Genomic DNA, 26,552 nt, shown 5'->3' on the forward strand with positions numbered 1-26,552 from the left:
GATGTGTTTCAAATTTCAATTATATTTAGGCCATACTTTTGCTAGAGATGTTAATGCCTTCTTCATTCCTTGGTAATTCTCTCCACATAGAATAGCCTTTCGAACCGCGGGAGGTCGCTGTCCGTGGCCCCCCGTAGGACCCCCATTATGCTGCATCCCCTGTTTCTTCGGGTTGGGAGCTGGCAGGATTCCGCTCCTGTCCCTATTGCAGCGGCCCTTTTTCTAACACTGCGGTTAGTTATGTATGTTATTATGGCAATTTGTGGTGTGGATCCCCACACTACGCTCTCCTTTCTTCTTCTTTTTCTTGGTCACTGTTTGACTTTCTTTCTTACCTCTGCCGTCCTATTTTCTTTTCTTTCTTCTACTACGGTTGGGATGTCTAATATAACTCTGCTGGGCTTAAGCTATAATGGGTCAGGGTGATTTGCATATTACTTCCCTTAATGTGAAGGGCTTAAATATCCCTGAGAAAAGGTCTAAACTCCTCAAATGGCTCAGGGATGAGAATGTAGACGTTGCCTTTATTCAGGAAACTCATTTCAAGATTGGCCATGTACCGTCACTTAAGTGCCATTATTACCCTCATGTCTTTATGACCAATAACCCTTCTGGTAGGACATTGGGTGTGGCTATTCTATTTGCCCGTCACCTACCTGTCCAAAATGTCTCATCTCATAGATTAGTTGAAGGCAGGGGGTTGCTGATTAAATGTGATATCCATAATCAACGTTTTTCTTTTTTGACTGTCTATGCTCCCAATACAAAGCAGCCTGCCTTCCTGACCTCGGTTTTGGAACTCGCCGAGCCTCTTTTGGAGGGGGTGGTGGTGATGGGGGGCGACCTGAACTGGACCCTTGACCCTCTCCATGACACCTCTAAAAGGGTTTCTCTTAAGCCAGAGAAGGAGTATAGAAGGGTGAGGCGCGCTCTGCTTGACCACCAGCTGATCGACACGTGGAGACTGACACACCCCTCGGAGGTAGACTATTCTTTCTTTTCTCATCCCCATCAGACATATTCTAGAATTGATTACTTGTTTTTAAGCCACCGACACCTGCACTTAATGTCTGACACTTCCATAGGACAAATTGTATGGTCCGATCATGCCCCTGTTAATCTCACGATACGCCTCCCCTCAAGCCCAAAGCGCCAATGGTCGTGGCGCTTCAACGACACACTTTTACAAGATGTGGTGTGTCGCTCTCAAATAGAATCAGCCATTGACTCCTATATTAACACCAATGACTTAGATGATATATCTAAACTTTCGGTATGGGAGGCACACAAATGTGTCTTAAGGGGGGTCTGCATTCAGATAGGCTCTCTTCGCAAAAAACAGAGGGAACAGCTCAGGGATGACTTGTTACTTAAGATAAAATCCTTAGAACTTCTACATAAGAAATCCCACACTCCACAACATTATACAGATCTCGAGGCGGCTAGGGCAGACCTGAATAGACTGCTCTCTGATAGAGTCAAGTTCTCCTATCGGAAGTGTCGGAGCAGGTACTATCAATGGGGCAATAAACCGGGGAAATTATTAGCCAGGGCTCTTCGTGAACAACGAGCTATTACCTTTATCCATTGCATCAAAGATGGTCGGGGGAAACCCCACCACGAGACACCTCACATAGCTAGAGCCTTTCGGGCCTATTATTCAGCCTTGTACAACCTTTCTGGACCGTTGGGGAGGGCGGATAGGATGATACACCAAACGGCCATAGCAGACTACTTAAAGCTCATAGCTTTCCCTAGTTTGTCCAGATTAGATGCAGAGGGTTTGGATGCCCCCTTCTCCCCGGAGGAGGTTTTGAAAGTTATTGAATCCTCCCCCAATGGCAAAAGTCCGGGCCCCGACGGATATACCATTGCCTACTATAAAGCCTTTAAGGAGAAATTAACCCCTCTTCTTACAAGAGCATTTAACACTATTTCCGAAAAATCACAGTTCTCTTCTCAATCCCTAGAGGCACATGTTACAGTCTTACCTAAGGAGGGTAAAGACCCCAGCCTCTGTTCCAGTTACCGGCCGATCTCGTTGTTAAATATAGATATAAAACTCTTTGCAAAGCTGATTGCAAACCGCCTTAAATTGCTGCTGCCAGATTTGATTCATGGAGACCAGGCGGGTTTTGTCCTTGGTCGAGAAGCCAGGGATAATACTTCCAAGGTGCTTAATATGATTCACTATGCCAACCAGGCAACACCCCCCTCGATTATATTGTCAACTGATGCCGAAAAGGCGTTTGATAGGGTAGACTGGGACTTCCTGTCCGGCGTCCTAAGACACCTGGGGCTGGGCAACGCCTGTCTCCATAGAATTTTATCTCTCTACTCTACCCCGTCCGCTAAAATTAAGATTAATGGTTCCTTATCAGACCCCTTTACCATTTCCAATGGCACACGACAGGGATGTCCATTATCCCCACTACTTTTTGTATTATGTATGGAAGCTCTGGCGAGAAGCATTAGGGCTAACCAAAATATCTCCGGTTTGTTAATGAGAGGAAGTGAATACAAAGTGGCTCTTTATGCCGACGATTTGTTGGCTCTGATTTCAAACCCGGTTACTTCTCTCCCAAATCTGATGCAAGAATTTGATAAGTTTGGAGCCCTTTCTAATTTTAAGATAAACTATTCCAAATCTATCGCAATGAATCTAACTACTTCCCCTGATGTAATAGCGGGTCTGAAGGGTTCCTTCCCTTTTACCTGGCATGCCCATAAAGTTAAATATTTAGGGGTTATGCTATCTAACGATTTATCTAAAATATTTTCCTTAAATTTTAGCCCCTTACTGAAAAAGCTTTGTATAGACTTCCAGAGGTGGAAGAAATTGCGTATATCCTGGTTTGGCAGGATTAATATAGTCAAAATGAACGCTCTCCCCAGGATCTTATTTTTTCTCCAAACCCTCCCCATACACATCCCTCCTTTATGGTTCAGGGACGTTCAGAATCTCATTCGAACGTTTGTCTGGGGCGGTAAAACACCCAGATTTAAACATGACATTCTATTCCGGAGAAAACACCAAGGGGGACAACAGCTCCCACATATTCCCAGCTACTACCATGCTGTACAGTTAAATAGAGTTTTAGAATGGACAAGGGCCAAAGATTGTAAACAGTGGGTGCTTTTGGAGGAGGGTTGTCTCCCACATCATATAGAAATCGCTCCATGGTTACCCACCCTCCCGAAGGTCACCCACCCCACGGTCTCCCCTACGCTTAAATTATGGAACAAGCTCAGGTCGAGGAGCCATATCTCCTCTAAGTGGTCGCCCCTAACCTCTTTTCTTTACAACCCCGAATTTGTTCCAGGACTCCATGGTTTGGCTTTCGCTCCATGGGCCGAAGCTGGGCTTTTTAGGGTCGGTCAGCTGGTGAGTTCAGGTAGGGTGCGGTCATTTTCAGATATTCAATCTCATTGGAATATATCAAGCATTGATTATTGGAAGTTCATTCAGGTCCATCATTTCCTAACTTACTCTAAGAATCTCTCTGACATCACTAGAGATCTCACTAATTTCGAAAAATTATGCGTTTCCACTAGTTCTCCTGCACATACCATCTCCCAAATTAACACACTTATTGTGGAGGATCTATTTTCTCAGCCCCCTGCCTTCATGACTTCCTGGGAGAAAGATATACCTGGGTTAGCTATACAGGCCAATTGGGACACTATATTTCGTAACGCCCAGGCAAGCTCTCTATGTCTCTCAACGAAGGAAACACTATATAAGCTCATATATAGATGGTACAGGACTCCTCGTGTCCTTAATAAAATGTTTCCTACCCTTTCGAATCTCTGCTGGAGATGCAAGGGGGCCTCAGGGAGCTTTTTACACATTTGGTGGGACTGCCCTCTAATAATCCCTTTCTGGAATGACGTTTTTAAATGCTCTGAGTTGATAGTGGGGGATGCGGTACCCAGAGGGCCGGAGTTCTGGCTTTTTAATCTTACCTCAGCAAGTGTGCATTCTTATAAAGGTTCACTTTTGAGGCACCTCAGCAATGCTGCAAGGGCCGTGATACCGGCTCTTTGGAGGTCCACCTCCCCGCCCTCGATCAAACAATGGTTTAATAAGATCACCCACTTCTTAGACATGGAAGACCTTGTCTCCTTCTCGATGGGAAGAACCACTGACTTTACCGCTATTTGGTTCCCCTGGTATGACTTTATGGAGTCTCCGATATATCGGTCCTGTGTAGTAACTTAGTTGTCTTCCCAGTATTCATCCTGAAAATTCCTCAACCCCTCATACACCTCCAGATACGTAACCCATCCCATCTTACTCCTTTAGGACTCTTTTCCTCTTTCTATTTCTCACACTTTTTCCTTTTCTATTCTCTATCTTTTTCTACATTTTTCTTAGCTAATTCTTTATGATGTCTATATTCATAGATATATCTTTGATAGTTGAACAGACAACTTTTTCTATGTTGCCCTACATGCTTAAAACGAAGTTAATAAGAATATAAGACCAGAGATGTTTTATGTTGTTTTTATTTCTGGATATTATTGTCAAAAAATGTTGTACTATTGATATATCTACAGCTTTAATAAAAACAGATTAAATAAAAAAAGAAGAGGGCACTGGGCTGAATGAAGGGGCCCCAGTACAAGACTTCCAGGGCGGTGGGGGGTGTTTAATACGTAGGGATGGGTGGATAGTGAAGTGGGCTTAATATTCATTATTTTCTGGTGGGAGGACAGCCTGCTTGACTGCAGATATCTCCAGTTCTTAGAAATAGATTTCTTAGCTTTCAATGGGATAAAAAACTAAAGAACCCCACCTTTCAGGAGGTACTGGGGACTTGGAGATCAGAGTTCAGGAGCCAGAGCAATCCACTGCCGAAAATATAAAACTGCATACCAGACGTCTGGAGCTGGAGCAGGGACCAGCTGCTGGAAGGCTGATATCTCTGGTTCTGGGCATAGTAGAGAAAAACTCTAAATGGTCTATTCATGAAGCAGTGAAAAGAGTGGAGAAGTAATCCTGTGGAGAAGTTGCTCATGGCAACCAATCAGCTGCTCCGTACAACTGTATTGTATGCAAATTATAAATGTTACGTCAATACTGATTGGTTGCCATGGGCAACTTCTCCACTGGCTCACTTCTCCACATTTTTCACTGCTTCATGAATAGACCCCTAGTCAGACAGAACTTGAGATATCTGTCTAGGAAGAGCAATTAACAGGCTTAGATGGGGACCACTGCTTTACAGTCAGATATCTCTGGTTCTCCAGGGCCGATTTTCAAAAATCTGGTACCCCTGGAAAGAGGGGACCCTCAGCTATCATACACTCCTGGGGCCCTTGAGCAAGTGCCCATTGAGCCCATATGAAAAGACGGCCCTGGCACTGCAGGCGTGGCAGATATAACATTTGCAGAGAGAGTTAGATTTGGGTGGGTTATTTTGTTTCTGTGCAGGGTAAATACTGGCTGCTTTATTTTTACACTGCACTTTAGATTTCAGTTTGAACTAACCCCACCCAAATCTAAGGGTGTGTACACACGGTGAGATCCTTGCTATGCCCGATTTTCACTTTGCGATTTTCCCTGAACTCCCCGAAGCCAAGCACCACTGATATGGACTATGTGTGCTTACGATTTTGGCTTATGTAAGATTTTGGCTTATGTGAGATGTCATTGGCACGTGAGATGAACTAGATAGTACACCGATCTAGCAAGGATTGACTTGCCTGCACAGTCTATCTTTTCTTGCGATACCGACCTGGCGGGACCGCGCATCGGGATCGCAAGTGGCATAACACCTTGCGATTTGCACTAACTTTTCTTGCGATTTTGACTATATAAACAAAATCGAAAGAAAATATCTCACCGTGTGTACACACCATAACTCTCTCTGCACATGTTATATCTGCCCCCCCCCTGCAGTGCACATGGTTTTGCCCAACTGCTAACAAATTTGCTGCTGCGATCAACTGTGAATTAGTCCCATTGTTAGTAAAGTATAACAAAGGATCCAACTGATTTAGATCAGATCATTCTCAGCCATGCTAATTATTCTGTGTTGCCGGAACACGTCCCAGTATTGCTGGTGCTATCACTGTGTGTCTGGCAAACTTTATATACTTAAAGATGAAATGTCCGGCTAATCGTTTTGCTGCATCTGGAACACGAGCAGAAGAAAGCGCTTAGACCAGGGGTAGCCAACCCTGGTCCTCAAGAGCTACCAACAGTGCACGTTTTCCATGTCTCCTCACAGGGTCCACCTGTGGATCTTTTAAAATGTGACAGTTAGTAATAACTGCACATGTGCACCTGCCAGGTGAGCTGGAAAACGTGAACTGTTGGTAGCTCTCGAGGACCAGGGTTGGCTATCACTGTTTTAGACAAATGTGCCCTGCTGAGGTTCTAACGCCAAACTTCAATCCAGACCAACGTGCTAGTTTTCTCTGCAGAATCCAAAGGCAGACAGACAAGAGCAACATGTCATGTCAGAAGCTTATGGAAGACATGCAGATCTACCTGGAGACACCAGTCTTCTTGTATTTGGAAGCGTGAAGTAAAGAAAGACAAGAAAACTAAAAGAAAGAAAATTAGGGTTTAAAGAGGTGGCATAAAGAATATGAAAGAAATATGGTAAAAAGGAGTGGACACAAAGCAGAATGGTACATTTGTCTATATAATCCCATATATAAGTGTCTGATTACTTTAAATCTGTTGAAAACCTTGTTTCCGCCTATAAGCCTCTCCCTAATTGGTGATGTCATATTTTTGGTTGTTTATGTTGGGTGTACTCTGGCATAAGGGTCATCCTGGAATCACATCTTGGAATTCAATACAACACCGATGACCTTTTTTAAAGTTGCAAAGTGGTTAGAATTAATCCAAGGACACTAAATCGCTTAATTTAAATGAGCACTCCTTAGGATCAACAAATATATATAGCCTTTTAAAAGAGGAGTGGGCCCCTCTGCAGACTCCGGGTGGGACCTCTCCTCTCCGTGGTGCAATAGTCTCTGGCATTGTGCCAGATTCTACTGTGCATGCGCAGGTCACCAGAGAAAATTGGTCACCTTCATGTTCCAGGAAACTAATTTCACTACAGCGTATGCGCAGCTGCCATTTTGGCTGTGATTTTTGCTGCGGCTGCAGGGGGACCAGGTTCACACGTTCCCCTGTACCCAGGGGCCCATGTGCACCGCACACATTGCACCCATTATAGAAACACCAATGTATATAAATATATTAGCTTACATTATTCTGAATTGCACAATCAAAGTGTGACATATGAACTGACAGCTGATTAATTACAGCACGTGTGCTATTTAATGACAAATATTATTTTCCAGGACAAGCCCAGTTTTTATTACTAGAAGACTAACATGTAATTATTACTGTCCATGAATTTTTAAACCATAATTTTGGGATTCTGTAATTGTTTACTGTGGCTACAAGGAGGAAAAATAAGAATTTACTTACCGATAATTCTATTTCTCATAGTCCGTAGTGGATGCTGGGAACTCCGTAAGGACCATGGGGAATAGCGGCTCCGCAGGAGACTGGGCACAAAAAGTAAAAGCTTTAGACTAGCTGGTGTGCACTGGCTCCTCCCCCTATGACCCTCCTCCAAGCCTCAGTTAAGATACTGTGCCCGGACGAGCGTACATAATAAGGAAGGATCTTGAATCCCGGGTAAGACTCATATCAGCCACACCAATCACACCGTACAACTCGTGATCTGAACCCAGTTAACAGTATGATAACCGTAGGAGCCTCTGAAAAGATGGCTTCCAACAATAAACAACCCGATTTGTTTGTAACAATAACTATATACAAGTATTGCAGACAATCCGCACTTGGGATGGGCGCCCAGCATCCACTACGGACTATGAGAAATAGAATTATCGGTAAGTAAATTCTTATTTTCTCTGACGTCCTAGTGGATGCTGGGAACTCCGTAAGGACCATGGGGATTATACCAAAGCTCCCAAACGGGCGGGAGAGTGCGGATGACTCTGCAGCACCGAGTGAGAGAACTCCAGGTCCTCCTCAGCCAGGGTATCAAATTTGTAGAATTTAGCAAACGTGTTTGCCCCTGACCAAGTAGCTGCTCGGCAAAGTTGTAAAGCCGAGACCCCTCGGGCAGCCGCCCAAGATGAGCCCACCTTCCGTGTGGAATGGGCTTTTACAGATTTTGGCTGTGGCAGGCCTGCCACAGAATGTGCAAGTTGAATTGTACTACAAATCCAACGAGCAATCGTCTGCTTAGAAGCAGGAGCACCCAGCTTGTTGGGTGCATACAGTATAAACAGCGAGTCAGATTTTCTGACTCCAGCCGTCCTGGAAACATATATTTTCAGGGCCCTGACTACGTCCAGCAACTTGGAGTCCTCCAAGTCCCTAGTAGCCACAGGTACCACAATAGGTTGATTCATGTGAAACGCTGAAACCACCTTAGGGAGAAATTGAGGACGAGTCCTCAATTCCGCCCTATTCGAATGAAATATCAGGTAAGGGCTTTTATAGGATAAAGCCGCTAATTCTGATACGCGCCTGGCTGAAGCCAGGGCTAACAGCATTACCACTTTCCATGTGAGATATTTCAAATCCACTGTGGCAAGTGGTTCAAACCAATGTGATTTTAGGAACCCTAAAACTACATTGAGATCCCAAGGTGCCACTGGGAGGCACAAAAGGAGGCTGTATATGCAGTACCCCTTTGACAAACGTCTGAACTTCAGGCACTGAAGCCAGTTCTTTCTGGAAGAAGATCGACAGGGCCGAAATTTGAACCTTAATGGATCCTAATTTTAGGCCCATAGACAATCCTGCTTGCAGGAAATGTAGGAAACGACCCAGTTGAAATTCCTCTGTAGGGGCCTTCTTGGCCTCACACCACGCAACATATTTTCGCCAAATGCGATGATAATGTTTTGCAGTTACATCCTTCCTGGCCTTGATCAGGGTAGGGATGACTTCATCTGGAATGCCTTTTTCCTTCAGGATCCGGCGTTCAACCGCCATGCCGTCAAACGCAGCCGCGGTAAGTCTTGGAACAGACAAGGTCCCTGCTGGAGCAGGTCCTTCCTTAGAGGTAGAGGCCACGGGTCCTCCGTGAGCATCTCTTGCAGCTCCGGGTACCAAGTTCTTCTTGGCCAATCCGGAGCCACGAGTATCGTTCTTACTCCTCTCCTTCTTATGATTCTCAGTACTTTTGGTATGAGAGGAAGAGGAGGGAACACATATACCGACTGGAACATCCACGGAGTTACCAGAGCGTCCACCGCTATTGCCTGAGGGTCCCTTGACCTGGCGCAATATCTGTCCAGTTTCTTGTTGAGACGGGACGCCATCATGTCCACCTTTGGTTTTTCCCAACGGTTTACAATCACTTGGAAGACTTCTGGATGAAGTCCCCACTCCCCCGGGTGGAGGTCGTGTCTGCTGAGGAAGTCTGCTTCCCAGTTGTCCACTCCCGGAATGAACACTGCTGACAGTGCTATCACATGATTTTCCGCCCAGCGGAGAATCCTTGCAGCTTCTGCCATTGCCCTCCTGCTTCTTGTGCCGCCCTGTCTGTTTACGTGGGCGACAGCCGTGATGTTGTCCGACTGGATCAATACCGGTTGACCCTGAAGCAGAGGCCTTGCTTGACTTAGGGCATTGTAAATGGCCCTTAGCTCTAGGATATTTATGTGAAGAGACGTTTCCATGCTTGACCACAAGCCCTGGAAATTTCTTCCCTGTGTGACTGCTCCCCAGCCTCTCAGGCTGGCATCCGTGGTTACCAGCATCCAATCCTGAATGCCGAATCTGCGGCCCTCTAGAAGATGAGCCTTCTGTAACCACCACAGGAGAGATACCCTTGTCCTTGGAGATAGGGTTATCTGCTGATGCATCTGAAGATGCGATCCGGACCATTTGTCCAGCAGATCCCACTGAAAAGTTCTTGCATGGAATCTTCCGAATGGAATCGCTTCGTAAGAAGCCACCATTTTTCCCAGGACTCTCGTGCACTGATGCACTGACACTTGTCCTGGTTTTAGGAGGTTCCTGACTAGCTCGGATAACTCCCTGGCCTTCTCCTCCGGGAGAAACACCTTTTTCTGGACTGTGTCCAGAATCATCCCTAGGAACAGTAGACGTGTTGTTGGAATCAGCTGTGATTTTGGGATATTTAGAATCCACCCGTGCTGACGTAGCACTACCTGAGATAGTGCTACTCCGACCTCTAACTGTTCCCTGGACCTTGCCCTTATCAGGAGATCGTCCAAGTAAGGGATAATTAATACGCCTTTTCTTCGAAGAAGAATCATCATTTCGGCCATTACCTTGGTAAAGACCCGTGGTGCCGTGGACAATCCAAACGGCAGCGTCTGAAACTGATAATGACAGTTTTGTATCACAAACCTGAGGTACCCTTGGTGAGAAGGGTAGATTGGGACATGGAGATAAGCATCCTTGATGTCTAGAGATACCATATAGTCCCCTTCTTCCAGGTTCGCTATCACTGCTCTGAGTGACTCCATCTTGAATTTGAACCTTTTTATGTAAGTGTTCAAAGATTTTAGATTTAAAATTGGTCTCACCGAGCCGTCCGGCTTCGGTACCACAAACAGCGTGGAATAATACCCCTTTCCCTGTTGTAGGAGGGGTACCTTGATTATCACCTGCTGGGAATACAGCTTGTGAATAGCTTCCAATACCGCCTCCCTGTCGGAGGGAGACGTTGGTAGAGCAGACTTCAGGAACCGGCGAGGGGGAGATGTCTCGAATTCCAATTTGTACCCCTGTGATACTACCTGCAGGATCCAGGGGTCCACTTGCGAGTGAGCCCACTGCGCGCTGAAATTCTTGAGACGGCCCCCCACCGTGGAATCCGCATCACCTGACCACTGTCGCGTCCATAACGTTCTTCTGGCAGAAATGGACATCGCACTTACTCTAGATGCCAGGGTGCAAATATCCCTCTGTGCATCTCGCATATATAGTAATGCATCTTTTAAATGCTCTATAGTTAACAATATACTGTCCCTATCCAGGGTATCAATATTTTCAGTCAGGGAATCCGACCAAGCCACTCCAGCGCTGCACATCCAGGCTGAGGCGATCGCTGGTCGCAGTATAACACCGGTATGTGTGTATATACCTTTTAAGATATTTTCCAGCCTTCTATCAGCTGGTTCCTTGAGAGCGGCCGTATCAGGAGACGGTAACGCCACTTGTTTTGATAAGCGTGTGAGCGCCTTATCTACCCTAGGGGGTGTTTCCCAACGTGCCCTAACCTCTGGCGGGAAAGGGTATAGTGCCAATAATTTATTAGAAATCAGCAGTTTTTTATCGGGGGAAACCCACGCTTTATCACACACCTCATTTAATTCATCTGACTCAGGAAAAACCACTGGTAGTTTTTTCACACCCCACATAATACCCTTTTTTGTGGTACTTGTAGTGTCAGAAATGTGCAATGCCTCCTTCATTGCCGTGATCATGTAACGTGTGGCCCTACTGGACATTACGTTTGTCTCGTCACCGTCGACACTGGATTCAGTATCCGTGTCAGGGTCTGTGTCGACCATCTGAGGTAACGGGCGTTTTAGCGCCCCTGACGGTGTCTGAGATGCCTGAACAGGCACTAATTGATTTGTCGGCTGTCTCATGTCGTCAACAGTTTTTTTGCAAAGTGCTGACATTGTCACGTAATTCTTTAATTACTACCATCCAGTCAGGTGTCAACTCCCTAGGGGGTGACATCACTAACACAGGCAATTGCTCTGCTTCCACATCATTTTCCTCCTCATACATGTCGACACAATCGTACCGACACCCAGCACACACACAGGGACTGCTCTGATAGAGGACAGGACCCCACTAGCCCTTTGGGGAGACAGAGGGAGAGTTTGCCAGCACACACCAGAGCGCTATATATATACAGGGATAACCTTATATAAGTGTTACTCCCTGTTATAGCTGCTGTATTTATATATATTAGCTGCCAATAGTGCCCCCCTCTCTGTTTTACCCTGTTTCTGTAGTGCAGGACTGCAGGGGAGAGTCAGGGAGCCGTCCTTCCAGCGGAGCTGTGAAAGAAAATGGCGCTTGTGTGCTGAGGAGAAAGGCTCCGCCCCCTTCACGGCGGCCTTTTCTCCCGCTTTTTTCAGGAAACTGGCAGGGGATAAATGCATCCATATAGCCCAGGAGCTATATGTGATGCATTTTATTTAGCCATATAAGGTTTTTATATCATTTTTATTGCGTCTCAGGGCGCTCCCCCCCAGCGCCCTGCACCCTCAGTGACCGGAGTGTGAAGTGTGCTGAGAGCAATGGCGCACAGCTGCAGTGCTGTGCGCTACCTTATTTGAAGACAGGAACGTCTTCTGCCGCCGCTTTCTCCGGACCTCTTCGCTCTTCTGGCTCTGTAAGGGGGCCGGCGGCGCGGCTCCGGGACCCATCCAGGCTGAACCTGTGATCGTCCCTCTGGAGCTAATGTCCAGTAGCCAAGAAGCCCAATCCACTCTGCAGTCAGGTGAGTTCGCTTCTTCTCCCCTTAGTCCCACGATGCAGTGAGCCTGTTGCCAGCAGGACTCACTGAAAATAAAAAACCTATTTAAACTTTTACTTCTAAGCAGCTCAGGAGAGCCACCTAGCTTGCACCCTTCTCGTTCGGGCACAAAAATCTAACTGAGGCTTGGAGGAGGGTCATAGGGGGAGGAGCCAGTGCACACCAGCTAGTCTAAAGCTTTTACTTTTTGTGCCCAGTCTCCTGCGGAGCCGCTATTCCCCATGGTCCTTACGGAGTTCCCAGCATCCACTAGGACGTCAGAGAAATGTAAGTAATAATCCAAAAAGGGAATATAGGGGGTAATTCCACGTTGATCGCAGCAGGATTTTTTTTAGCAATTGGGCAAAACCATGTGCACTGCAGGGGAGGCAGATATAACACGTGCAGAGAGAGTTAGATTTGGGTGGGGTGTGTTCAATCTGCAGTCTAATTTACAGTGTAAAAATAAAGCAGCCAGTATTTACCCTGCACAGAAACAAAATAACCCACCCAAATCTAACTCTTTCTGCACATGTTATATCTGCCTCCCCTGCAGTGCACATGGTTTTGCCCAATTGCTAAAAAAAAATCCTGCTGCGATCAACTTGGAATTACCCCCATAGATTGTAAGCTCCACTGGGGCAGGGACTGATTTGAATGTTCAAATAGTCTCTGCAAAGCGCTGTGGAATATGTGTGCGCTATATAAATAACTGGTAATAAATAATAATAATAAATAGGACAAATATTAATATAATTCACATAGCGGCCCTCATTCCGAGTTGATCGGTCGCAAGGCGAATTTAGCAGAGTTACACACGCTAAGCCGCCGCCTACTGGGAGTGTATCTTAGCATCTTAAAATTGCGACCGATGTATTCGCAATATTGCGATCACAAACTACTTAGCAGTTTTAGAGTAGCTTCAGACTTACTCTGCCTGTGCGATCAGTTCAGTGCTTGTCGTTCCTGGTTTGACGTCACAAACACACCAAGCGTTCGCCCAACCACTCCCCCGTTTCTCCGGCCACTCCTGCATTTTTTCCGGAAACGGTAGCGTTTTCAGCCACACGCCCATAAAACGCAGCGTTTCCGCCCAGTAACACCCATTTCCTGTCAATCACATTACGATCGCCGGAGCGATGAAAAAGCCGTGAGTAAAAATACTTTCTTCATAGCAAAGATACTTGGCGCAGTCGCAGTGCGAATATTACGCATGCGCACTAAGCGGAATTTCACTGCGATGCGATGAAAAATAACGAGCGAACGACTCGGAATGAGGGCCAGCAAGTTTAATATGTTAAGACTAAAAATATAAAGCTCCTAAAAGTAATGGCTCAGTAAAAATATATAGGGGCTTATTTAATAACATAGTACAAAGGTCCACCAATTAGATTCCAGCTCTCATCAGTCTGGGGAAGTACATATATTCTACATATGTTAAATAATTCCATAAAATGGTGGTCGTGCACCCCACCAGGGTTAAGTGGACACATGGCAGGTAACGTATCTCGGTGGTCATTCCGAGTTGTTCGCTCATTGCCGTTTTTTGCAACGGAGCGATTAGGTGGAAAATGCGCATGCACATGGTACGCAGCGCGCATGCGTTCACTAATTTAAAACAAAACTTTGGAGATTTGCTCAAGCTACGTTTTTTCATCGCTCGAGTGATCGTAGTGTGATTGACAGGAAGTGGGTGTTTCTGGGTGGAAACTGGCCATTTTCCGGGAGTGTGCTAAAAAACGCAGGCGTGCCTGGAGAAAACGCAGGAGTGGCTGGAGAAACGGGGGGTGGCTGGCCGAACGCAGGGCGTGTTTGTGACGTCAAACCAGGAACGAAACGGACCGAGGTGATCGCAATCTAGGAGTAGGCCTGGAGCTACTTAGAAACTGCTTGAAAATTTTTAGTAGCAATTCTGCTAATCTTTCGTTCGCAATTCTGATAAGCTAAGATACACTCCCAGAGGGCGGCGGCCTAGCGTGTGCAATGCTACTAAAAGCAGCTAGCGAGCGAACAACTTCGGAATGACCACCCTCAAGCTTGACAAAAACATTTCTTTACATGATCACCCTCAAGTGCTGAATTACAAAATGGATTTACAACAATTTCTGGCAAGAAGAGATGAGAAAGGAAATGAGGGTGAATTAAAAAAGAGTGAGAGGAAGAGACATTAAGATAAGAGGGGAGAAAAAACAGAGGGAAATATGTAGGTTTAATACATACTTGCCTACCTGACCCTCTCCATGAGGGAGAAAATACTCTGTTCCTGGACTTACCTGGTAATGTATGATTGCCATCACCTGTGGTCAGCTAGTTAATTGATAAGAAAGGTGTTTCACCACAGGTGATGGCAATCATACATTACCAGGAAAGTTCAGGAACAGAGCATTGTCTCCCTCATGGAGAGGGTCAGGTAGGCAAGTATGGTTTAATACTGTCCTTTCATAGCCAAGGGCTTCAGGCCCTATACCAAGCATGGCCGACCTGTGGCTCTCCTGCTGTTGTGAAACTACACATACCAGCAAGCCTTGCGCCAGTTTTAGCATTCCCTCATAGCAAAATTGTGGCAGGGCATAATGGGACTTGTAGTTCCACAACAGCTGGATAGCCACAGGTTGGCCAGGCCTGCACTATACAATTCATTGATGTTTTCACACATTAAGGCTTCTGCTGTGATAGGCCAGGATAGTGTGAATGAGGTAGCTCAACTTCTTTCCTTCTTTATAGTGATTTTTTTGTTATCGTGCCATTGTACCGTGTGGTGTGATTTGGGCAGGATTGCAAATGCTTACATCCAAATTCCAAGTGTTTAATATTTCTTTGCCAAAACCTGAACAAAGTTACTATCTTTCTCGACTGTTTGCAGCATTTGCAATCCAGAATGATGCAGTGACATTTTAATTAGGGTAATTAAATGCATATAGAGATTCCATATTTTCATGGTATGAAATGCGCATGTCAACGCAAAGTGCGATCTACCCTTATATTTACTCTCAACGGGCGATACTTTTGTACCTGACAAGTAGCTCCCTGCCAGTGCAGCACCTGTGCGCTGGCAGGCCGCTATCCGCTGCGTCCCGGGTCGCAGCTGCTGTGTGTGACACACGCAGCCGCGGCACGCCGCTCACTCTCCAGACATTCCTCCTTTGTCCGGACCGTGCCCTGCCAATGGCATTCTAAAGCCGCTGTGCACGCCCCATCCTGCCCCGCGACCGCCTCTGCCTATCAATCAGGCAGAGGCGATCTCAGCCCTGAGATGCTGATAGCATCTCACTGAGCTCCCGGGGTGCACACGCGCAGTGCGTCCATTGCGCATGCGCACTCCACAAATTAATTCAGGCTGCGATCGCTGCCGCTGCACCGATGCAGTCTGGATTAACCCCAATGTTTCCTTTCTGTGCTATATACTGTATAACTGGTGGCATTTGCCAGTAACTGCACAAGAATGACAAATTCTTTATGTTTTAGTTTCCATTATTTTAGCTGGGCTCGAGTGCTTCCGCTATATAAATGTACCTGGATAGTGTAAAAGGTTTCAATACAGATGTTTACACCTCTCAGGTGTTAAAATATATCTATTGTGCGTATATAAAATCCCCCCATAGATTCCCATTTATGCAGTAAAACCTCCAAATGTTGTATGTGCAATCTTCCCTTTATGTTCATTGCAATATCTTGTCCAATGAAATTAAATCATGTTCATAAATGACTTTATAGATTAAATGGCTACATATGTAACAGGGTCCAAGTTTGCCGGAGGTGCGGAATTGCGGCCGATCTCTGACATCTTTTAAAAAGGGGCAATCATTTACAAGACAAAACCATGCCCTGTAAATAACTGCCCCTTTAAAAAAACATCTGAGATTGTCCGGCATCCTGCACCTCCGGCAAACTCTGACCCTATTACATATGCCCTAAAGAATCCATCTTTTTTATCTAGCACGCTGTGCTTTATATTGTGTATTGCGTTTTTTTATTGTAAGGTGTTTTAGATTTTAGGGGGTCATGCAGACCCGATCCCACGCTGCATTTTTTTGCAGCCGTGCGATCGGGTCTGTACTGCGCATGCGCACGGGTCGCAATGCACAGATGCGCCACTAGCCGGCGACGAAGCTAACGAAGAAAGCGATCACACCGGTGACCACAAGAAGATTGACAGGCAGAAGGCGTTCCAGGGCGGCAACTCACCGTTTTCTGGGAGTGTCCGGAGAAACACAGGTGTGCACAGCCGTTCCGGAGGAGGGTTCCTGACGTCACAGCCGGCACGGATCGTCGCAGCATCTGAGTAAGTCCTGGGCTGTGCAGAAACTGCACCAAACTTTTGTTTGTGCAGCTCACTGCACAGCCCATCACACCCCTGCAAAGCCCTTACCCCCTCCTCCTGTAAGCGGCGATTACCTGGTCGCAGCAGTGCAAAAAATAACCTGCGTGCGACCAGGTCTGAATTAGGCCTCCAAAAAGCTCCAAAAAAATGTATGTCCTACTACTGTAATGGGTGAAAAAATTATATTTACGCAAAAAAATGTAAATGTAAATGACCAAATGTTACTTTCATCTACACAATTCCCACAGTGTGACTCTCATCAGTAGTAACACCATGGTGTTATATTCACCTACACTAGCCCAAGTAAACCCTAAAGAAGTCAAAAAGAGAAAGAAAAGGATTGATCTTACAGTGGCGCACAGGTAAGAAGGATAATTAGTATCTAGACAATACAAAGTTATTTTAAAATGTAACTTTTATTTTAATATTGGTAAAAAATCCTACTGTGAAATATTTCAGAAAAAAGTTCAAACTATAACATGAATTAGAGAAAACGTAAAATAAAAATTTGTGAATTAAAACCGAGAAGGACACAGAGTATTAATGTGTGTGTGTTTTATATCCTTTATAGTACTACTTTTTATTTCCAGGGTAAATAACCCTCATTGTACTACACATAATTTTGTTGTTATAGTAGTTGTAATAATAAAGTGTCTCAGTTCCGCAAAACTATATGTCTCCCGTGTATTATTAAATATCAGTTGTCAAATTTTATATCCTTCCTAGAGAGTATTTGGCTCTTGATTTGAAATAGGGGGATGGGATACTGTCATTAAATCTCCATAATGTCGTAGTTTATATCAAACAATTCCACCCTGCATAATTATATCCTTGGTATCATATCCAATTGTTCTTGCTACTGGACCTGCACAATTATGGGCGGTATTCAATTAATGTCGGAACTGCCGTCTTGTCGGAAAGACGTCAGTTTCCGACTTTTTTTGGTGGGATACTGTTCCGACCTATTCAATTGGGCTGTTTTGTCGAATTCACAGCCAAATCCGACAGGTTTTCGCACCGTTTCCGACAATGTCAATCTGACGTTAAAAAAGTCAGATTGGCATTGTCGAGAACGACCAAATACTGTCGGATTTGGCTGCGAATTGAATACTTAAATGTTGGATCTTTTCCGTCGGAAAGCATCCGCCATCAACTGACTACCCCCCTATATAGCAAAATAATTTAATCAGAACGGTGGATTTCTAGCTGTTTAGCAGTTTAACTGCACTATCAATGATCAAACTGTGATCCAGGTAAGTATATTTATGATATTACACAGCAATCAGCTGCTGGCTGGGGTTCCTTATATGTAAAAGGAGAGGGAAACCAATTCAAAGATCTCAAGATTATTATCCCCCTCTCTTGAGGTGCATCTTATATGTAAACCTGTTATGTTCTATACAGCTGTAGTGTTATAATTATAATTTAATTATGGGTATGCTCATGCCGGTTTCCTATTCCAAACTCCTCTGGCATAACATGTGCCTTAAGCACCTCCTTGTTACAGTTGCCAATATCACTGTCTGTGGCACCACCCCCTAATCTGATGTGATTAACGTGATATGAGTAAGGGGTTTCAAAAATAGATTGACATTATATAGACATTATATATACTAGTGCAGTAGCTATTCCCCATTCCCCTTTCCTCGAGAATCATTAAATCCTAAAGAACAATACACACCAGTAATGAATCCACAGAGTGACACTCACCTATAGAAACCCCACAGTGCGACCCACAGAGATTGATGTTGCTCTCCGAGATTGCTGCCATTCTGATCTGATCAAAGGCCCTGGTGAAGAACGTGGCAAAAGCACTGGCAAAGGTGACAGTACGATCTCGAGTCGCACACCCGACGGCAACACTCACCTACACAAAACATAACAGAACATCACAACAGGGATATATATCATTGCTTACAATTGGTGAGTTCTGATGTAGTCAGTTTAGTGTTCCTTAGGAAAACGTGTTAGGTGTACAAGTGTATACACCTGGAGACAGTTGAGGGATGTGGCAGACTGTGTCACACGGCCATCTGAATGGTGTTGGAGATGATGCAATACTGCGTCCTACTGCGCAACTCAAATCAGTAATGCAGAGCTAGGTTGGGTATGTGTGATCGCCGGTCAGGAGACCGCCGGCCACAATAGCTATGGCGGGATCCCAGCTGTGAGATGGCTGGCGGGGAAGGGGGAGCGCAGTGAAGCCCCTTGTGGGCTCGCTGCACTCATCACAAGTTCTATTCCCACTCTATGGGTGTCGATGACACCCAGCAGTGGGGATAGTCCCTGTTGGTTGGCATGCCGACCGGCGGGATTTTGAGCGGGCGGGATGTAGTGAGCGGTATTGTGATGGGCCCTCCCCTGACCACCGGTCACATAACTACATCCCTTAGAGCTATATTTACAGGGTTTATTTTGCAAGAGAGCAAAAGGAAAGAAGTACGCCTCTTCTATGTAAGCAGCAGCGATAGCTACTCCAACCACAGCTGAATCAGGTCCATACTTGACAAAATGCACATAAACTATGGTCTGCGTGTCTGCATGTTTCTGTTTAGTTAATGACCCCTTTAGTTCTCATCAGCTTATTCCAAATGATTTTGGACAAGGACCACCAAATATGCCCAATCCTGACATCCACTGACACACTATGCAGAGATTTCTGGCAAAAGGTGAGATGTAATAGCGTCTGATACTGGCGGAGGTGCGGGCTGCCGGCCGATCTCAGTCGTTTTTTTTAAAGAGGTAGTGCTTTACAAGGCAAAACCATGCCTTCTAAATGACTGCTGCTTTCAAAAAAACGTCAGAGAACGTCTGGCAGCCCGCACCTCCGCCAATCTCAGTCGCTATTACATCCCACCTCAAATGTGAACTAGGGCACTACTATGGTTCATAAAATAAACTAGGAGACTGTTATTGGGCATAAAATTGACAACTGCTGAAGAGAGGTCTCTCTAGAAGCAATAGGACAAGGACCTTTTCAAAATATTGCTATGGGCACTGTCCACTGTAAATGCGGCTGTAAAAAGTCAGCTGGAAGATAGGGCCTAATTCAGACCTGATCGCTGTGCTGCAAATTACACTGTCCTGCGATCAGGTAGTCGCTGCCCAAGGTAAGTGAGAGTTTGCCCCGTGAAAGTGTGCGATTGCATGTGTACGCTGTGCGAAAATTCCCCTCAGTCAGCGTACAGCGGCAAAACCATTCGCATCACACTCACCATCTAATATTTTTCCCATTCTGTGCAGTGTGTGTGTAGCTCAATACTTACTCCTACAGTGCAATGAGAACGGGCTGATCGGGGCCAGAGCCGACGTCACACACCCTCCTTGAAAACGCTTGGGAATGCCTGCGTTTTTTCTGACACTCCCAGAAAACAGCCAGTTACTACCCACAAGCGTCCACTGTCAATCACCTTGCGAACGCCCATGCGATCGAAGTTTTCACACCATCCTGTTGCTGTTTGGCGATGCACCTGCGCATTGCGGTGTATACGCATGCGCAGTAGTTTGATAATCGCCTGCTGTGCGAAAACGCACAGCAGTGATCAGGTCTGAATCGAGCCCACAGTTGCTTGCTGTGCTGTGTAAATACCCTGGGCATGCAGAAACATCTACATACCATGTTCTGTTCAGCGATGTAACACTCAATGAAGCGGTCTGGATGTTCCTTTTTAAAGAGCTCTGAAAAGGTGGAGTTCTTAGTGTCACCATCCAAGGCAACAACTCTGTCATTAGCATGGCCCAACTTAGCTAGCGCCAGCCCGTATGCCTTGCGAGTTGCAATCTGAAAAATAACTTTATTGTTAACACAATTTAATGACAAAAAGACATTGTTATTTCATAAGAAAAACTGTTGAGTAATCAATAAAATGTGACCTATGGAAAAGTATATTATAAGCTATAACAATAATTTTGCAGATGGTGTTGTGCTGTATCATTACCTGTACAAGCGTTTTGTGAGGAGATTTGTATTTGGACAAGTGTGGTTTACAGTACTATCCCTTTAAACCAGGACACTCAGCAATTTCACAGGTTCTGTCGCTGGCTGACTTCAAACCTGTATTTCACCTGGTTTTAAGCAGCTAGAGAACTCGTGTAATTCATGAGTGTCCCGGTTTAAAGGGATACTATGAATAATGATAAATTCTACAAGTACCATGAATTAGGAGACAGAAGGATATGGTGTGGTATGTAGAAGTTCTGATAAGATTCAGAGGGCACAGGCTGTACATTGGCCCTCATTCCGAGTTGATCGGTCGCAAGGCGATTTTAGCAGAGTTACACACGCTAAGCCGCCGCCTACTGGGAGTGAATCTTAGCTTCTTAAAATTGCGACCGATGTATTCGCAATAATGCGATTACTAACTACTTAGCAGTTTCAGAGTAGCTCCAGACTTACTCTGCCTGTGCGATCATTTCAGTGCTTGTCGTTCCTGGTTGACGTCACAAACACACCCAGCGTTCGCCCAGGCACTCCCACCGTTTCTCCGGCCACTCCTGCGTTTTTCCCGGAAACGGTAGCGTTTTCAGCCACACGCCCCTGAAACGCCGTGTTTCCGCCCAGTAACACCCATTTCCTGTCAATCACATTACGATCGCCGGAGCGAAGAAAAAGCCGTGAGTAAAAATACTATCTTCATTGTTAAATTACTTGGCGCAGTCGCAGTGCGAATATTGCGCATGCGTACTAAGCGGAATTTTACTGCGATGCGATGAAATATACCGAGCGAACGACTCGGAATGAGGGCCATTATCTCCCAGCGCAACTGCTAAATGGACACATTAGCTAATTATGGGGAAGCTGTACCAAGCCTTGGAACCTGTAAAATGACAGAAGACGATTGGTTGGTATTTTATCTCTCTGCACTTTATCTCTAAGCAAGGCTTAATACATCTCCCCCTATATTAGATACAGTATAAGCTTGGTGTGCGATATAAATTATTTAATATCTCCTGCACCTTTTCTCCCAACTTGAAATTAGAAGGAGGCAGCTTAATATTCTTAATATTGACAATGGGTGCATCTTCCACGGGGAGGGCTGGGGTCAGTTTCTTATTGTTTTGGATCTTGCTTTCTATCTCCTTGATAGCTTGCTCAGCTAAGTCTTTGGGAAGTGGCTTCCCATGCCAGCTTTCCTTGTCCTCAACACCTGCAACAACAAAACAACCAAAGTGAGATGGGTCTATTTATCAAAGGAAGATACGCCACTTCTACAGCGAGTTGCTATATTTGAGGGGAGTGTATCACCAGGTCTATTGTGTCCACAAAAGGTAGACATGGAAAAGGTCGACATGAAGAAAAAAGATCGACATGGTCAAAAGGTAGACCCGGAAAAGGTCGAAATTAGTTTTTTAGTGTTGTTTACTGCGTCCAACCAACGGGAACCCCAATTAGTGTACAGTGTCCCCTGGCATGGCTCGCTTCGTTTGCCATGTTTTGGGCAAGGTGCCTCGCTCCACTACCGCTGTGCTCGGCACAGGTTACTATTCCCAATCAGAGTCCACGTGGATGGTAAAGTATGAAAAAGTGAAAACAATTGTAAAACAAATGCATGTCGACAATATGATGTGTCGACCATTGTCATGTCGACCTTTTAACCATGTCGATCTGATGTATGTCGACCATTAGTGTTCAACCTATTGATTGTTGACCTTTTTACTGTCATCCTAAACACTGGATACCATATTTGAGAGCCACCCCTGACATACTAGGCCACTGGGACAGAAGAGAAGCAGAGTGCCCGTAGTGCCATGGGGGAGAGATGGTGCCGTCCCCTAGGCCCTGTGCCCTAGGGGGTAGCACTGCTCGCCCATCCCCAGTTATAGCCCTGCTGTTATATTCCCATAGCTGGGAGTGATTAATCCCTCTGGCTAGCTATGAAAGTTGTTTTGCCATTGAATAAATATATCAGAATAAAACAATATCAAAACTCAGTTATCTTCCACCAATGAACAAATGCACAGTAGTATGTTACATTGATGACGCTCTCCATTTAAGTAATTGTGTGTAAAATACCTGTAATCCCTTTGCCCTTGAAGGTTTTGGCAATGATGGCGGTGGGCTGGTTCTTCACTGTGCTGAATGCCTTACACAGCTCTTCCACACTGTGACCGTCCACCACAACCGTGTGCCACCTGGAATGTGGCGGAATATTAAATCAGTGGAAGAAACACAGTAGTTGTGACTTGCAAACAATGGAAAAGGCTACCACATTCTGTAAGCATCAGCACCTTCATGTCTTGTGCAGGTGTTAAAGCTCTACTATAACATTATGTGGATTCACTTTTTATAACGGTCTAGGGAGAAGGTAGTGCAGGGGACTGCTGCAGAAGCAGAACTGTATTCTTTATATATAATTATATAATTTTTATTATTATTATTATTATGTTTAATTTATACAGAACCAACATACTTTGCAACGCTGTACATGAACTGGATCATGAAACATATAAATGGTATACAATGACATGAAACAGAAGATAAAAGTGTAATAATACATATAGTTGTATACTGTGGCATTGGCAATTGTTACATTTACACACTTAAAGTGGAGCCATTAACCCAAGTAATTTTTTTTATTAACGGAACCATTTTTGTATAGTGCAAAAACACATTACAGCATTGCAACCAACACTTTAGAAGCCAGCACATCATAGTCTTCAACAGATTACAAGATACAATAATATTTCTCCTACTAAAGTGCAACTTATATACTGTATGTCCCTCAACTCATCCCAATGGCTGAGAAGTGCATCCGGAGCACGTGGGCCAGTAGCATTGCTAATTTTCTCTCACGCTCCATACAAAGAACTACACAGGAAAATTAACATAGAGGGTAATTCCAAGTTGATCGCAGCAGGAAATTTTTTAGCAGTTGAGCAAAACCATGTGCACTGCAGGGGGGAACAGATGTAACATTTGCAGAGAGAGTTAGATTTGGGTCGGTTATTTTATTTCTGTGCAGGGTAAATACTGGCTGCTTTATTTTTACACTGCAAATTAGATTGCAGACTGAACACACCACACCCAAATCTAACTCTCTCTGCACATGTTATATCTGCCTCCCCTGCAGTGCACATGGTTTTGCCCAATTGCTAACAGAATTCTTGCTGCGATCAACTTGGAATTACCCCCATTGTTTGGCTACAGTAACTTTACATGGGATGGGTATGTGTTACCGGTGGCCGGGATCCCGGCAGTCAGCATCCCGACGCCGGGATCCTGGCCGCTGACTGCCAGCGGGGGGAGGTGTTGCGAGCTCAATGAAGCCCCTTGCGGGCTCGGTGTATGCTCAGCACAGGTTCTATTCCCACTCTATGGTTGTCGTGGACTCCCACGAGTGGGAATAGTCCCTTTCAGTCGGCATGCCGGCTGTCGGGATTATCAGTGTTCGGGATGCAGGGGGAGATATTGTGACTGGCGTTCTCCTGACCGCCGGTCACATAACTACATCCCCTGCAGATAATTACTTATAATAACAAACACTGTGAACTGAATACAGAAAACATTTAAATTGTACTAAACAGGGAAGGAAGAAGGCACAACATTGTATCCATAGGTCCATGATCCTCTAGTTACACCACTGTACAGAAGCCCTTACTCAGCATGCAGTAGTATAACTGCCCATGACAGGCCATTGTTTTACAGAAGGAACATACGTCACTTACCCAAAGGCCTCACACCGTTTCTGGTAGATGTCGACTTTGTGCTGAAGTGGGGCGGGATCACTCTGTCCAAGGCGGTTAACATCTATGATGGCCGTAAGATTGTCCAACTTGTACAGACCAGCAAAACTCATTGCTTCCCAAACAGAACCTTCTGATGTCTCTCCATCTCCAAGGAGACAGTATGTTCGGTAACTGCAAATGTTACAATAATTACAAGTTATATATTCATACTTACCAATGTAGTTTTCACTTTATTTAAATCACCAGCAGAATATGTGGACAAAAACTATTCTTTACTAAGGAATAGTCCTGTGCATATTTTTGCTAGTATACTAGTACTCTTCTAAAGGGGTGTCAGGATCCTGGCGTCAGTCACATGACCGCCGGGGTGCCGAATGCATCCCTGTGTTAGTTGTGTGCCTATCCCTTGCATGTATGCCTGGTTTTCTACTAGTCATGATTATTAGTAAACACGTCCACTCACCCTAAGTGAGGGGGCCCTAGTACTACCCAGTTACATATCTTTAGTGGTAAGTGTAGATGTGATAAAAAAATGTACAACTGTGCTTTATCCGGATTTGTGTATGCTCAGTTCCAGAGCATAAGCAGGGGGAGGTGTATCAAAGCTTATAGAGAGATAAAGGGGAGAAAAAGAATCAGCTTCTAACTGGTATGTTACAGGCTGTGTTTGAAAAATGGCAGCTAGCGGCTAACTGGTTTGTACTTTATTTCTCTCTGCTTCATCTCTCTCCAGACTTTGATAATTCTCTCCCTATATCTCTCTCCAAGGTTTGATACATCTCGCCCACTGTGAGAAGACAAGCCAGATTTGCTCCATTAACTGGCATACATTCATCTACGCATCACATCTTTACTGGGCTGATTCAGATAAGAACGCGGATGGAATAGCGGGTTTTAGCAGGTGTGCATGCGTTAGAGGCGGAGGATATCGCCTCTACGGGTGATTCAGAGGTTTACGTATATCACCTGCAGTGGTGTGTGTGTGCTGGGGAGGAAAGGGCGTTTGCACACAGACTAAGTTGAGTGGGGGCGTGTTGCGGAAGTGTAGACGGAGTTGCAGACTGGACTAGGAGCAAATGCATGTAATGAGGCACTGTACTCACCTTGCGATGCGTACAGCTGTTTATATGGGAGGAAATGTGCTATTTGTGCACCTATCTTTCTAGTGCAAGTCAAAACACCGCTGTCTGATTACTTTTTGTGGTTTACAGATAATTTAGCACCTAAATGCAATATTAATAAATAAGCTGTTAAGTGCATCTAGAGATGGACTAAAAACAAGACAGATGTATGTATTCTGGCGCAAAGTTGTCAGCCCAATCTAAATCCTCTAAAGTTCCACCCAAAAACGTAGATCAAATACAAAGATACAAAAACTATACGATTTTGAGGATAGATCAAAGGCGATAATCATATATCACATCAATGAATAAAAACATAAATATACATAACTTATATGGATTGAAGTCCTTTTCAAATGGCCACTCTTTTGCGATGACTCACAAATTTCAGGTTTTATATGCAAAAAGAAGAGAATACAAAAAATATAGGTGGTATTGTTTGACACAGATGGGTAAAAACCGTAAATGTCCGTGAAATAGAACCCTATTGTGCCACCAATGCTTGATAGGAGGATAGTAACTCACCACCGCTTCACAATATGACACAGTAGCTCCTGGCTGGAACGGAGTTTCATGTGCTCCGTTCCAGCCAGGAGCTACTGTGTCGCTGAATTCGTGAGACGTTCACTAAAGAGTGGCCTTTTGAATCTGTTGGAACCATTGAAGTGGTAGCTGATTCTACTTTAAAGAAACCTTTATATGTGGAACCAATCCTATCCAGAAATGAGTGGGGTACGCCATTCTGAGCAGAATTCCTCTGTGTCACACTTGGTGTAGTGTTAAAGATACCTTTACATACACGTTTCTGCCCTTCCATAAGTGAGTTGTGGTACGTCTATTTCATATTGTGAAGCGGTGGCGAGTTACTATCCTCAACTCCTATCAAGCATTGGTGGCACAATAGGG

At 44.9% G+C, this 26,552-nt stretch overlaps 1 protein-coding gene across 2 annotated transcripts in view; it reads right to left on the reverse strand.

Moving 5' to 3' along the window:
• The window catches only part of TKT (transketolase), a 58,020-nt gene that overhangs the window by 12,678 nt on the left and 18,790 nt on the right, over positions 1-26,552 (reverse strand). For both annotated transcript variants that reach the window (XM_063940805.1, XM_063940806.1), the window contains exons 5-9: positions 24,505-24,696; positions 22,853-22,971; positions 21,796-21,986; positions 20,456-20,620; positions 18,550-18,706 (exon numbers count right to left, since the gene is read on the reverse strand). In XM_063940805.1, the coding sequence (XP_063796875.1) occupies positions 18,550-18,706; positions 20,456-20,620; positions 21,796-21,986; positions 22,853-22,971; positions 24,505-24,696 (824 nt within the window). The remainder of the gene's footprint in view (positions 1-18,549; positions 18,707-20,455; positions 20,621-21,795; positions 21,987-22,852; positions 22,972-24,504; positions 24,697-26,552) is intronic.

The sequence above is a fragment of the Pseudophryne corroboree genome, chromosome 9, assembly GCF_028390025.1.
Source record: "Pseudophryne corroboree isolate aPseCor3 chromosome 9, aPseCor3.hap2, whole genome shotgun sequence".
NCBI classification, from domain to species: Eukaryota; Metazoa; Chordata; class Amphibia; order Anura; family Myobatrachidae; genus Pseudophryne; species Pseudophryne corroboree.